At 40.0% G+C, this 13,661-nt stretch overlaps 1 protein-coding gene and 1 long non-coding RNA gene across 3 annotated transcripts in view; one reads left to right on the top strand and one right to left on the bottom strand.

The window, feature by feature from the left end:
* Positions 1-13,661, top strand: part of LOC103062694 (serine/threonine-protein kinase TNNI3K) — a 234,248-nt gene that overhangs the window by 3,362 nt on the left and 217,225 nt on the right. The window contains exons 3-4 of one of the 2 annotated variants that reach the window (XM_007426496.4): positions 840-932; positions 2,696-5,726. In XM_007426496.4, coding sequence (XP_007426558.1) covers positions 840-932; positions 2,696-4,137 — 1,535 coding nt within the window. In that variant the 3' untranslated portion in view covers positions 4,138-5,726. Of the gene's footprint in view, positions 1-839; positions 933-2,695; positions 5,727-13,661 lie in introns of those variants that run through there. The other variant, XM_088154191.1, reaches the window with a different exon arrangement.
* LOC148214169 (uncharacterized) lies at positions 6,929-12,215 on the bottom strand. The gene is made up of 2 exons (XR_015798421.1): positions 11,520-12,215; positions 6,929-7,939 (listed from the first exon to the last, which is right to left on the bottom strand). It is a non-coding gene; the product is annotated as an uncharacterized LOC148214169 (long non-coding RNA).

Genomic DNA, 13,661 nt, shown 5'->3' with positions numbered 1-13,661 from the left:
TCATTCAGTATCTTATAAAAATGCTCATGGCTAGTGAAAATTATTTACATTTTCTACTCTTCAATCCAAAGTTCAAAAATGTTTTTTTTTTCAATTTAATTTTGAAACATTTCACAGTAAGATCTTGACAGAAGAGAGTACTTCTCATAAAACTGGTTCATTTTAATCTTGAGAAGATAGTCTTTTCATTTCATTTACCTGATTTGGCAAATAGATAACATTTCCATAGCTGTTGTTTGTAACTCTAACATCAGAGGTCACAATCTAGAATTGCCAAGCATCTTCTCCATGGCCACTGTGAAAATGCAAGTAGTCAATGTTTGATGAGATTCAAGATTTCAGAGGTAATAAAAGTATCAATTTTAGGGAATAAAATGAAGTATTAATTCTTATGTAAATGCTCCTATATCAGGTTTACCTTTGGTCTGGCATTGAATATAGGTTATGAAGTTAAATGTATACATTCTTCAACTACTTTTATCCTTTAAGTCAGTAGAGAAGGCAGGTCAAAATCAGATAATCCTTTAGCAAAAATAGAGCCCAAATGTACATATGTGATCATTTATCCTATATTTAAATATTTGCATACCACTTGTACATGTTTTCACCAATGTTATCTTCATAATTTTATGAAGTAGTCTAGGCTGATGACAACTGATCCAAGTTTACTTAGTAAATGTTATGGTTTTGTGTGATTTGAAGTAGCATGTCTTTGAAAAGATAGATGTATCAATTGATTATAAATGAACCCTGTTAAGTGGTTTCATACTGCAAATGAATATCCCTGATATATTAAGTCTTTTGTTATTCCTAAATTTATGTATTGAAATATTTTGTAGGAAATGGTGGATCAACACTTCATGCCCTTCGGTGCATAGAAGAGCATTATGGAGATAAATGGGATACTCTCACTATCATATTAATTCATTCTGGTAATTTTTATCCATCAAATTATACTTCTCTTACATTATGTAGGGTGCATGTCTGTTTGTTTTTTCCCTGAAGTGAAGATGAATTGGGTTTCTTTCCACTACAAAATTATACTCAAAGTCAGATAGGCATATTTAGGGTTAAATCATAACAAGAAAATATGGTTCAAATTCTGCTCAAAATTCCTTAGAGAAAGGAAGGATTGTAGAACAAATAATAGTATTAATGACCCACAGAAATTCAGTTATTTATATTCACCTAAAGCTGGAAAGGATAATGTATGATATTGGTATACAGTATTGAATTCAGAAATTCTTTATGATTTTTGGCATGATGATTTTGCAACTCACTAGAAAGCAGCCATTTTAGTGTTACCATGCATTAGAATATGATGATTTTCTTTGATTTCTTAAACTGATGTTTGGAAGTAGAAGTAGACAGACAATCTGTAACTTCCTCCAGACAATGTAGAAGTACTGAAGATAGGAAAACAACCATTTTAAATGAAGGTTTACAGCAAATAAGTGAATTGCATAGATTGAGAGTTCTTCCCGAGTTTTCATAATGGAAATGCAGGATGCAGGAGTACCTTTCACCAGTTTAACATGTATATTAGCTGTAACCTGTCTGAAGAAGCCTGAATGTGTCTTGGTAATGCATTAGGCTCTCTATGTGAGGTAGCATTTAAAGAGAATTCAGCAACACCAGTTCATGCACAATGAAGCCATCCAGGTGTTGGTGGGAGTTAAACAGCATCACCTGCGCTAGATACAAATGTGTTTCTGAGTTCAGTACAAACTGCTAGTGTTAACCAGGAAAGCTTTGAGTTAAGTTTCCGCCCATACCAATGTGCTCACAATCTTTCTTTCTTTGCCATTTTTATAATTATTTTAACTCTTTTATTCTACAACTTTATATAAATAGCAGATTTATTTTTAGCATATACAATTTTTAAAAATTGTTTTGCTGAAATGTTCTGTAGACTCTGTAGACTGTCCAATTAAGGTGGTTTTATTTAGAAAATTCTCCAGGTCAATGCATCTCTGTTCACTTTCCTTGGGTTGGGCCTGATAGTCTCCTCTAAACAATTGCACAGACATTACTACTGGTTATATCTACCCTCCTGCTCTGCCCCCCATCATTCCCAAATCTGTTTTAGAAGGTATGGGGGACACTCTGAAACAAATGGTAAGGATTTGCAGAGAAAAGGAAAAAATGGCAGTTCCGTTGCATGAAGCAAAGAGCATTTGCATAGCATTGGACTAACCCTGTATTTTACAGAAACAATTGAAGCAATGACTATCTTAAAGTATGCAGTGTGCTAGTTTGCTTTTTGTGCAGCATCCAAAAGTAACATTTATGTAAAACTAAGGAATAATTAAGAATCCTGTCATTTCAATACGGTTGTATAAATTGAGGACAGCTATCAGAATTTAAATCTAAGCTTTTACTTGTTTTGTAAATATTTACATGTTTTTTAAAAAAATATTATAACCTGCTCTAAGCTTTTGGGATATTTATAAAACTAAAATCCACTACAACCTGGGTTTCAGATAGTGAATATTCTAAGGGTTATCAGAGGAAGTTATGAATAAGTGTGTGTATTTTCACAAATCTGTTTCATACATCAGATTAAAATATTTACACAAGATATTATAAGAATCAGCCTTGAGTAAAATTCTTTAGAATCTGGCTGTATATGAATATGAACACATGCAAGTTTTATTTATATTAAATAATCTTTAATTTTTGTGTTTTTATAAAGGTGGTTATAGTCAACGTTTACCGAGTGCCAGTGCCCTGGGAAAAATATTCACAGCTTTGCCTTATGGGGATCCAATTTACCAAATGCTTGATTTGAAATTAGCAATGTACATTGATTTTCCTGCTTATATGAATCCAGGTGTTTTGATTACATGTGCAGATGATATTGAACTTTATAATATTGATGCAACAGAAGTCCTAAGGTTTGATCAGCCTGGATTTACTGCATTAGCTCATCCTTCCAGTTTGACCATTGGTACAACTCATGGAGTATTTATATTGGAGCCTCCGTTACATCTGACAGAAAAAGAACTTGAATACAGATCTTGTCATCTTTTTCTGCATAAGCCTAGCATTGAAAAAATGTATCAATCTGGAGCAGTTTTTAAAAGGAGTAATTATCAGGGATCATCTTCTGGAGAACTAGGAGATTCACTTGTGGAATCTGAGTTTGTATATACAGATAGCTTATTTTACATTGATCACACCACTGCAAAACTACTGCTAGCATTTTATAAACAGATAGGCGTACTTTGCTATGAAATAGATGCATATGGTGATTTTATGCAGGCATTAGGGTCTGGAGCAACAAAAGATTATGCAAAAGTTGAAAAAGTTGCAAAAGAATCAGGTCTAATAGAAATAAGGGAGAAGATATTTACTGTACTAAAAGGTTTGCCTCTCAATGTTATACTCTTAAATAACTCCAAATTCTATCATATTGGGACTACTCGTGAGTGTTTGTTTCATTTCACTTCTGATAGAAAGATGAAATTGGAGATGGGTCTGCTACCAAATGTTTTTAGCATCTGTTCAAACACTGCAGAAGATTTGGGTAAATCAGCATGTATCATTCACAGTATGCTCAATTCAAAGTGTTTTGTTGCACCTGGTTCACTAGTTGAATATTGTAGATTGGGATCTGAGGTTTCAGTGGGAACTCATAGTATCATCAGTGGCTGTTCCATTGACACAAAAGCAGACATACCACCAAATACTTTCATGACAACCCTGAGCATAACAATTGATGGAGAATTAAGGTATGTGAGCATGGTGTTAGGCATAGAAGATAACTTGAAAAAGAATGTGGCAAATCTTGCAGATATACACCTATTAAGTTTTTTTGGCATTGGTCTTATACAATGCTTAGAGCTCTGGGGCTTGAGAATTTCAGATGAGCTCTTTTCCGGGAACAAGTCATGTCTAAGTTTATGGACAGTTAGAATCTTCCCTGTGTGCCCCCATTTAAGTGATTCAGTGAAAGTGTCATTAGGAATTTTAAACTCAATAAAAAATAAGTCCCCATTTAAGCTAGATGGTTTTAAGCTGTTGTCTATTGAAGAAATGCTTTGCTACAAAGATGTGGAAGATATGCTGAAGTTCAGGCAGCAACTTTATGAAGAAATCAATCTGCAGAAACTGAAAGAGAAATCTTTTATATAAAAGTGTTGAAAAATCATACTTTTCCCCATATTTTAATTCAATGAGGGCTAATTGCTTTCAAGGTTTCCAAACCCCAGAAGCAAGTACTATGCATATTTTTGTGTTTCATTGAAGTAGAAATAATGAAACTGCATTAAGACTGTTATTGTAGCATAACATTAATAATGCAAAAAAATGCAGATAAACTATGCTTTTGATGAAAACATTAATGAAATATTTCAAATCTATAAAAACACAAAGGAGGAAATTTTCTTTGCTCCATATTATGTTTTCAGTTTTTTAATTCAAGTGGGAAATGGAAGTTATTAATTAGGAATTTGATTGAAAACTACTTAAAACTTTTACAAAGAAAAAGTTACCTCTGACAACAAACTTACTCCTTACAAGTTTGTTCATTATAAATAGGCAATAAAGTTGTATTGTACTCTTAAATGTATGTTCATAACACTATTCTGTGTTTCATGTGTAAATTTCATCTTTATCCTGACATCTGTTTACAAGGCTGGGGTCAGGTGAAGCAAAATAGATTGAAATGTATAAATTAGGTAATCAAGATTCCTTAAACACATTGTTTAATTAACTATGCTTCATTGCTAAACATGAAATGTTATTGGGACAACTGTCAAATTTTTATCAATTATAGTTTCAGTATAGTTAAACATTATAAATAAAATACCCAAGCTAGATAAAGATTATTAATAGTGCCAGGTACATCCTGGCATTATCATTACCACATAATTATGGAATGCTTTTTCCAAACAGGTTAAATCCTAATTTAATATATTTTGGGCATCAGGGAAATGCAAAGCAAGTTTATTCAGAAGGAATAAACTCAGTTCAATTACAGGCTTGATCATCAGAATTTTTGGCAAGTAATATTTATAGTTAGCTTTTTAAATTCTTAAATATGCAGCTTCTTTTGACCCATTTTTGTATAATCATGTTATGATAAAAAGGTGATTTTATAATGCCATTTTTGTATAATGATCATGTCAAAATAATAAAAAGGTGATTTTAAAATGCCTATTTATTTGTTTAGTTGATCTATATGCCTGACATATATGACTGGGTGGCTTACAATAAAATAGATAAAACACACAATTAAAAAAAAAAAAGACAGCAGCTGGGAATCATAAAAACCACCATTAACATGACCAGGAGATGGGCTCCATCACATACCCAGGGCCCCAGGTCCAAGCATAAAACCAAGTTTTCAAGGCCTTGCAAAAGTCCTGCAGAGTCAGGGCTAATCTGATCTCTGGAGGGATGTTGTTCCAAAGGGTGGGCACCACAGCAGAAAAGGCTCTCCCCCTGGGCCCCATCAGCTGACATTGCTCAACCAACAGCACCTAGAATGTGCCCCTCCTGCTGGATTGGGTAGGAAGACAGAAAGCTGGGGAGGGGTGGTCCTGTAAATAACCCAGTCCCAAGCCGTGAAGGGACTTAAAGGTGACTACTAGCAATTTGAATTGTACCTGGAAGCATACTGGAAGCCAATGCAGCTTGCAGAGCGGTGTCACATGTGCCAAATAACCATCCCCATTAACTGCTTGCACTGCCACATTCTGCGCTAGCTGAAGTTTACAAATACTCTTCAAGGGGAGCCCCATGTACAGCATGTTGTAGTAGTCCAGTCTGAAGGTCACTCTCTAAGCTCTCTGACATCTATCTGATGAAATGTGACATATTATTGTTTTCAACAAATAAAATAGCTTTTTTAAACAAAATTAATTATAGTATTTGATTTACATGTTTCTATAGTTTTCTTAAACTTTTTTGAAAGGCTAATTTAAAAACATAAACCATAGTTCAGAATCTAACTAAAAGTTTGAACAAATAAAAACATTACTACTGTGTGAAAGTTCCAGGCATGAATCCAAAGCATAGAGCATTTTCAAAATATTCAAACTGCCTCTCAAGTGTCTTAAATTTGAAGCAATCCAAGCAAAATCAGTCTTCTCACAAAACATCAAATCCACCTTGTTTTTTATAAAGTTCATACATCTTTTTGTTAAATGTTACTACAAAAACCCTGAGGTGGAGAGAGGATTCATTCCTACCTCATGGAGAGCCATGAGGAGAAAAGAAGGAAAATGAGGGAAACAGGAAAAAAGGCGGGCTCCAAGCCTCTCCCACACAAAGCAGCAAAGCTAGGCCGCAACTTTGTGCTCGTGTGAGACAGGCTTGGTTGAAACCCCATATTTTCCGACACTTTTAAGCTTACTCAAGCTTTACGAGTTATGCTTAAAAGTGAAAACATAAGGATGAAGGGAAAGGAGAAAGAAACAGTTAATTTGCCTGAAATGCCACGCCAAGGCTGCTCTGGACATTTCGGTTCAGGCTTGGGGGTGCAGGCTCTGAGTTCTCCAGCAGTTGTGGTGGCTGGCACTACCGCCAGGGTGATGAGCTACCCTCGTGGTGCTCGTGGGCTGTTGGGTGTTGCTGCTGGCATTCATCCCAATGCATCTGCCTTGCCATGCACTTTTGAATAGTGGCTTATTAGATGGCCACCATATTCTACCTGACAGTCGGGCTCAATGGTGTGCAGCTCCGACAGACTTTGACCACCATTATTGGCTCGGTTGTGTCAGCTTGGCATCTTTGGACTGCTACTGACTCCACTGTGCTGGCAGAAAGTGAGGCACAGCAGGAATAGGTTGCTCTTAAGGCTAGGCCTGGTTGATGGGGGATTGGTCATCTGATTTGCACTGGGCCTATACTGATGCTATTGTATGGCACCTTTTATTTCCCAAGTCTCAATAAAGCCAAATAAAAAGACTTGAGACGAGGCTTCTTTAAGATAACAGATGTATTTTGATCAAGACACAGCTGGGTGACCCCAATCAACACATTCAGAAGAGAGGTTGATGAAATCACACCTTACAACACAAACATCAGAGACTTTATAGACATGTAAATCTGTAATCAGATAGTACATCCCCTCACACCCATACAAGGGATTTTTGGGACGGTCTGAGCAAGTGAAAGGTGGTTCTTAGGAAGGTAAACTTAAATGTAACTTATTCTTCTGGTTACCAAGAGAATGGCATACAAGATTTTTCTTATCTCTCTCTCTGGAATGCAGGGCCCCACGACTGTTGCAAAAGCTTGGTAAAACAAACAACTTGTATTCATCTAATTGTTTCTTCGAAGACAATCTGGCATTCAGCAAAGAGATAATTGGGGGGGGGAGAAGAAACCAGTGCTCTTTACAAAGCAAAAGCAAGTTAACCCTTTAGAAATAAAATAGAGTGCACTGTTACAGGTATGGTTAAACATTGTGTGAAGCATATATAAAATTGTGTATATATAAAATATAAAATTGTATATCAAAATAATGCCCTTCATTTCCTCCCTTTGCTTTTGAACATAAGATGCTTCTTATGTAGTCAGTTTCACAACTTGGGTTGTGACCAAGCCAGCACATCTAGGGGTTTGTGTGGCTGGTAAAGTCTATGGTTTCAAATCTTCTGTTCCTGAATTAGGCCTCTACCGGTGGACCTAATTAGTCCTTGAAAAGATCTGCTGGTGAAGCTAGAGAGCGCTGCAATTTTAGTTTAAGTCCATCAACTGAGGAAACTTGCCAGATATCTGGGGGTTCCTTCACCTGCTTGATCCTGGATCCATGCACCCAAGCTTTGATGCCTTCAACTTTTACAGCAGTGGGCGTGCTCAGGAGTACTTGCTTCGGCTCGGACCACTTTGGATCAGTGCAAGATGGGAACAGCTCCTTCACTCTGACCCACTGGCCTGGCTGGGCGATGGGTGGTACATCAGGAGCAACTGGCAAGGCGTCTCGAACCTGTAGTGAAATAAAAGATAGGACGTGCGCCAGCTTCTGCAAATATTGAGAAATGTTCTTTTCACCTGTCCATGCAGTTAGCACTTCATGAGATACAAACGGTCTCCCATAAAGCATTTCAAAAGGTGACAACATCAGTGGCCCTCTGGGCATGGCCCTAATACGTGTTAAAGCAAGGGGCAGCATCTTTGGCCAGGGGAGCTGGGTTTCTTGACAGAGCTTTGCAAGCTGAGTCTTTAAAGAGCGGTTCATACGTTCCACTTTGGCTGAAGCCTGGGGCCGATAACTGGAATGTAGATGCCAAGGAATGTCCAAGAATTTGCTAACTTGTTGAGTGACATCAGAAGTAAAGTGTCTCCCATTATCTGACTCTAACCCTTTAGGGACCGAGAATCTTGGGATGATGTGTTCCACCAGGGCCTTGACCACTTCTCCTGCACGTTGAGATGAGGCAGGAAAGGCTTCAGGCCATCCAGAGAACAAATCTACAAAGACCAAAAGATGATTTTTGGGTCCCTTTTGGGAAGCTCAGTAAAATCCACTTGCCAGGCTTCTCCTGGGTATTGAGCAGTACGAAGGTGGCCTGAAGGAGTAGATTTACCACTCCTTGGATTATTTCTGTGGCAGATAGCACATTGAGCCACAGCTGTTTGGCAGAGGTGCCTCAGCTTCTTGTTACTGTATCTTTGAGAAAGCCACTTGAAAAGAGGTTTGGGGCCACAATGGGCCATAGCATGACTTCTTTTGACAACCATCCATAGGATTTGAAGAGGTAACTGAACACGATTGTTAACAATCCACCATCCATCCTTCCACTTTCCTTGTGGATCAAGATGATCTCTTTGATCATAAAGAGGGGGTAGTGGGTGATCAGGCTCTATAGGAATGAGGGGTAAAAGCTGGTGAATTTCTGCAGGCATGACATCACCCTTACGAGCAGCTTGTTTGGCCCAATAATCAGCAGCACGATTGCCTCGGGAGATTTCACCTCGATCAGTCTGGTGACCTCTGCAATGAACTATAGCTAATTGAGTAGGCAAACGCACAGCCATAGCTAGTTCTTCAAGCAGTGGTTTCATCTTCAGAGCTTTTCCATCTGCCCCCACATAGCCCCGGGCTTTCCAGAGAGCTGCATGTGTGTGTGCAGCTAAAAAGGCGTATCTGCTGTCAGTGAAAATATTGGCTGTCTGCCCTTTGGCAAGATAACAGGCTTCTATAAGGGCTAACAGCTCAGCTGCCTGTGCTGACCAGTGAGAGGGCAGCTTACGTAACAAAATAGGTCCATCAGTGGTGACCACAGCCAAACCTGTCTGGCGGACCCCATTTTCAATAAAGGAAGAACCATCAGTCCAAAACTGACATTCTGCCAAGTTAAAAGGTTCAACTTGGAGGTCAGGGCGAATTCCAACAATAATCTCTAAAACCTGATGGCAGTCATGGGGGCCTTCCAATGAGCTAACCTCCTCTGATGGTCGAGGCAGGAGGGTGGCTGGATTGAGCTGCTCACAGCGAAACAGTTTAACTGAATCATTTTCCAAAATTAAGCTGGCATATTTAGTCAATCGGGCTGAAGTGGCCCATGCAGGAAGTTTTTGTTCCAGTAATGTCTGTACAGAGTGGGGTGTATATACATCAACTGTTGCTCCTAAAGAAATCTTTTCTGTCTCTTGAATTAAAAGCGCTGTAGCTGCAATTGAGCGAAGGCAAGCAGGCCAACCTTTTACCACAGCATCCAGAGTTTTGGATAGATAAGCAACAGGAACCTTTTCCGGGCCTAATTTCTGGGTAAGGACTCCTAGTGCACATCCTTGCTTCTCAGTGACAAATAAATCAAAGCCTTTAGACTGATCAGGAAGAGCAAGGGCTGTAGCTCTAGCAAGAGAGTCCTTTAATTCCTGCCAAGCAGATTGATGTTCTCCAGTCCATTCCCAAGCCATATTTTTCTGTGTGAGTTGGTACAGAGGCTTGGCAAGGAGGGAATACCCAGGGATCCAAAGTCTTGCATATCCAGTTATGCCTAGAAATGTTTGGAGTTGTTTGATGTTTGTTGGCACACTTAGGGCTTCTATAGCACTCAGGCGACTCTGATGAAGCAGCCGAAGGCCCTTCTTGAGTACAAATGATGCGTTGAACAAGATCCACATATTGCTGTGGAGACTCACGATAAGGAGGCAATCCTTCTCTCCAGTTAAATAAATCACTGGTAGTGAAAGGAGTGTGAATAAAAGCCAATTGGTTGCCCATTGGTACTTGTCTAAGAGGGGCAAGGAGATTAGGGTCCTGCCCCCGTAGTGGAGCAACAAAAATATCAGGAGAGTCCGTGTTGTAAACAAGTCCTGTCCTGGTATGTGAAGGGCTACTCACAGCCGTTGGTGACTGTGAAGCTGCCACTAAAAATTCTTGAGAAGCTGGCTGAAAAGCAGCTGCAGAGGTTAAAGGCAGTGGGGGGGCAGTCCCAGCTGCGGGGGTTGCTGCAGCAGCAGAGCCCGTGGGGGCTGGCAATGGAGATGCCTGAGGAGCTGATGCAGGAAGCGGAGGAGGGGCCGTTGGAGTACAATAAGGGGGGGGAAATTCCTCCTCCTCCTCCTCCGTTTTGTGCTTTAGCTTTGTTTCTGTGTCCTGCTCAGCTCTCGGCTGCAGGGAAAAAAGTTTTACAGGGTTGGTTTTCAGCCCACATAGAACTTGAAGGTCTGGGCGAAGGAAGAGGTTAAAGAAAAATTTAGCATATATCTCTTCCTCAATTCTGCCACTTGAAGCCAAAAAGCTGGCAAAAATATTTATGAACTCTCCATCAACAGTACCTTCTGGTGGCCAAAATCCTACATTTGGGCCAATATAATAATGTGGCCAAACGAGTTCACAAAAAGTTTTTAGTTTATTCTTTTTAAAACTCAATTTCATTGCAACTCTGGGTTTTAAAATGTCCCAGTGCTTAAGAACACGCTGCAGCGGCGTAGGGCTTTTTGCCGGCATAAAGCTTTCTGCCGCGGCTTCCTTCCTTGCTGTTTCACTCAGGCGGCTGTTGCTGTTCCCCATAGTGCCACCTAGTGGATTTTCTTCTTTTTCTTTTCTTTTTCCTTTTTCCTCTTTTTTTTTTTTTTATTTTTAAGCCTTCTATTGCTGTGAGTTATGGTGCGTGCTGCCTAGAGGATTTCTCGGGTCTTTCCGTCGACTCGGGATTCTTTGAGAGGCACAGGAAAATTTCTCGGGCTGCCTACTCCCTGTTCGTCTTTCCCTCGACGCAGGGCCTCAGCTCGGGATTTCTAGGAATTTCTCGGGCTGATTTTTCCTTCAATCAGCTCGGGGTCTGGCCAGAGTACCCTCCCTAATGTGAAATCCTTTTCCATCTAATAGTGCACCCTCCTACCTTGGAATCCTCCTCTAGGACAATATATTCCAACACACACACAAATCAACCACGCGGATCGTCGTGGCCTCTATCGCCTCACATGGGTAATAAGAGGAACCGCACTAAGATCCTCACACACTCACTTCATGGGCAGATCTCTAACAGAAGTTTCCCATGTCTCATTCACGCACTCACAAGGCACCACTCCCCACCTAATAAAAGCATACTCACCCTTCCCAATCCGTCTTTATACAACGGAAGGGAGAAGCCTCAATTTTGGAGCATTCAGGCCCAGCAGGAGCGGAGTCTGCCGACGGCGATCAGCACAAGGTCACTGGAAAACTTTCCAGGCGCGCGCTTGACATTGATGGATGGTCTCCGTCGATTTTCCCCGTCCGCTGTTGTGAAGGCAATGAGGGGGGCTTAAAGCAGCCTCCCCAAGGAATCCCTGCCTTCGGGACTCCTGGCTGGCTCGCCAAAAATGTATGGCACCTTTTATTTCCCAAGTCTCAATAAAGCCAAATAAAAAGACTTGAGACGAGGCTTCTTTAAGATAACAGATGTATTTTGATCAAGACACAGCTGGGTGACCCCAATCAACACATTCAGAAGAGAGGTTGATGAAATCACACCTTACAACACAAACATCAGAGACTTTATAGACATGTAAATCTGTAATCAGATAGTACATCCCCTCACACCCATACAAGGGATTTTTGGGACGGTCTGAGCAAGTGAAAGGTGGTTCTTAGGAAGGTAAACTTAAATGTAACTTATTCTTCTGGTTACCAAGAGAATGGCATACAAGATTTTTCTTATCTCTCTCTCTGGAATGCAGGGCCCCACGACTGTTGCAAAAGCTTGGTAAAACAAACAACTTGTATTCATCTAATTGTTTCTTCGAAGACAATCTGGCATTCAGCAAAGAGATAATTGGGGGGGGGAAAAGAAACCAGTGCTCTTTACAAAGCAAAAGCAAGTTAACCCTTTAGAAATAAAATAGAGTGCACTGTTACAGGTATGGTTAAACATTGTGTGAAGCATATATAAAATTGTGTATATATAAAATATAAAATTGTATATCAAAATAATGCCCTTCACTATTTTGGATCCACAGCCAGCCCTGATTCTTTCTTCACTCAAATTTGTGCACTTTTCGGATTTTTCTCTTCCAAATCTCTAGATTGTGGATTTTTGGGTGAACCCAGTGTCCTTTATCAGGCTTTGCTTGAGGCTATGAGCTTGTTTTGAAAACACTTTACTGTTTACTTTAATCCCACTTACGGGGATTAACACTCACTGGGTGGATTAGGTATTCTGCTGCTCAGAAGATCTCTATAACTTTCTTGTGTGTTGGCTTGAAGATCTGCAATTGATCAATTTCCAATTCCATGTAGCTTAATAATACCTCATCCATTTAAAAATATGTTTTCTATTGTTCTCTGTTTTCCATGAGCTCACTTCTTTGTAGCTTTATTGCATATCTCACCATGGAGAGTGGTAAGCAGGATTTTACCATTTTCAGGGCTTAGTATTTCTTCTTTTTCAGGACTAAAAGTAGATGATCCAACAAATGACACTACAGCTTGAATCAAGCACACTTCCTTCAGTAATGCAAGTTAGTTGCAAGTTTACTTGCACTGCAGAATATTGGGGACACTGATTATCTGAATAGATTCAAAATATTGAATTTTGTCTTTAATTTCTCATTCTTAGGGCAGCATTATCCATATGAAAATGTGTCTGTGTTCTGCAAATGTTCCACTTATTAGTTGCAAGCTCTTTTCTTGTCTAATTTGTTACATCTGGGCAATTCAGCTCACCAGAAAGGGGTAGTGGGTGGGGGTGGGGGGCTTGAGCTTGCTCCCCTCAGACTCAGTGTTTGGCACTTGGAGCGGTAGATTTTTGCTTGAGACAAACCCTTGTGACACCCATGGCTGGGGTGTTCCTGCAGAGCTCTCCCTATTTTCTACTTCCTGTTTGGCAGCCATGGGAGGTAAATCAACTTAGGCTACCTGGACTAGGGTGCCCCCATGTAAGAGACTGGGAGGGTGAGGAAAGCCTGGCCAGCAGTGACAGTGTTGGCTGGGGAGGGGCTGTGGTGTTTGGGAAGACTGAAAGTGTCTCCTGGCACTGTATTCTGTTTGATTGGTAGTTATTTTTTTCCTTCTTCCTTTTTTGTAATTTCTATATTGTTTGGTTTTATGATTGAAGGGGGGGGGAGGTTGAGTGGTTGCACCTCTTGCATATTGGGGTATACATGAGTGGCATATGGCCAGACTGTTGAGTGGAAGGGTGGGGGGTGGGGGAGAGGAAAGAAGTGTATTAGCTCCCATAGTACATAGGATTGAGGACATGAGGCTGTGAAGTAGG

This window comes from Python bivittatus, unplaced genomic scaffold (assembly GCF_059951505.1).
Source record: "Python bivittatus isolate LINGU-HERP-01145 unplaced genomic scaffold, Pbiv_v1 ctg000700_np1212, whole genome shotgun sequence".
In the NCBI taxonomy this organism is placed as follows: Eukaryota; Metazoa; Chordata; class Lepidosauria; order Squamata; family Pythonidae; genus Python; species Python bivittatus.
The sequence above is the reverse complement of the archived record's forward strand: the minus strand, read 5'-3'. Positions and strand labels throughout refer to the sequence as shown.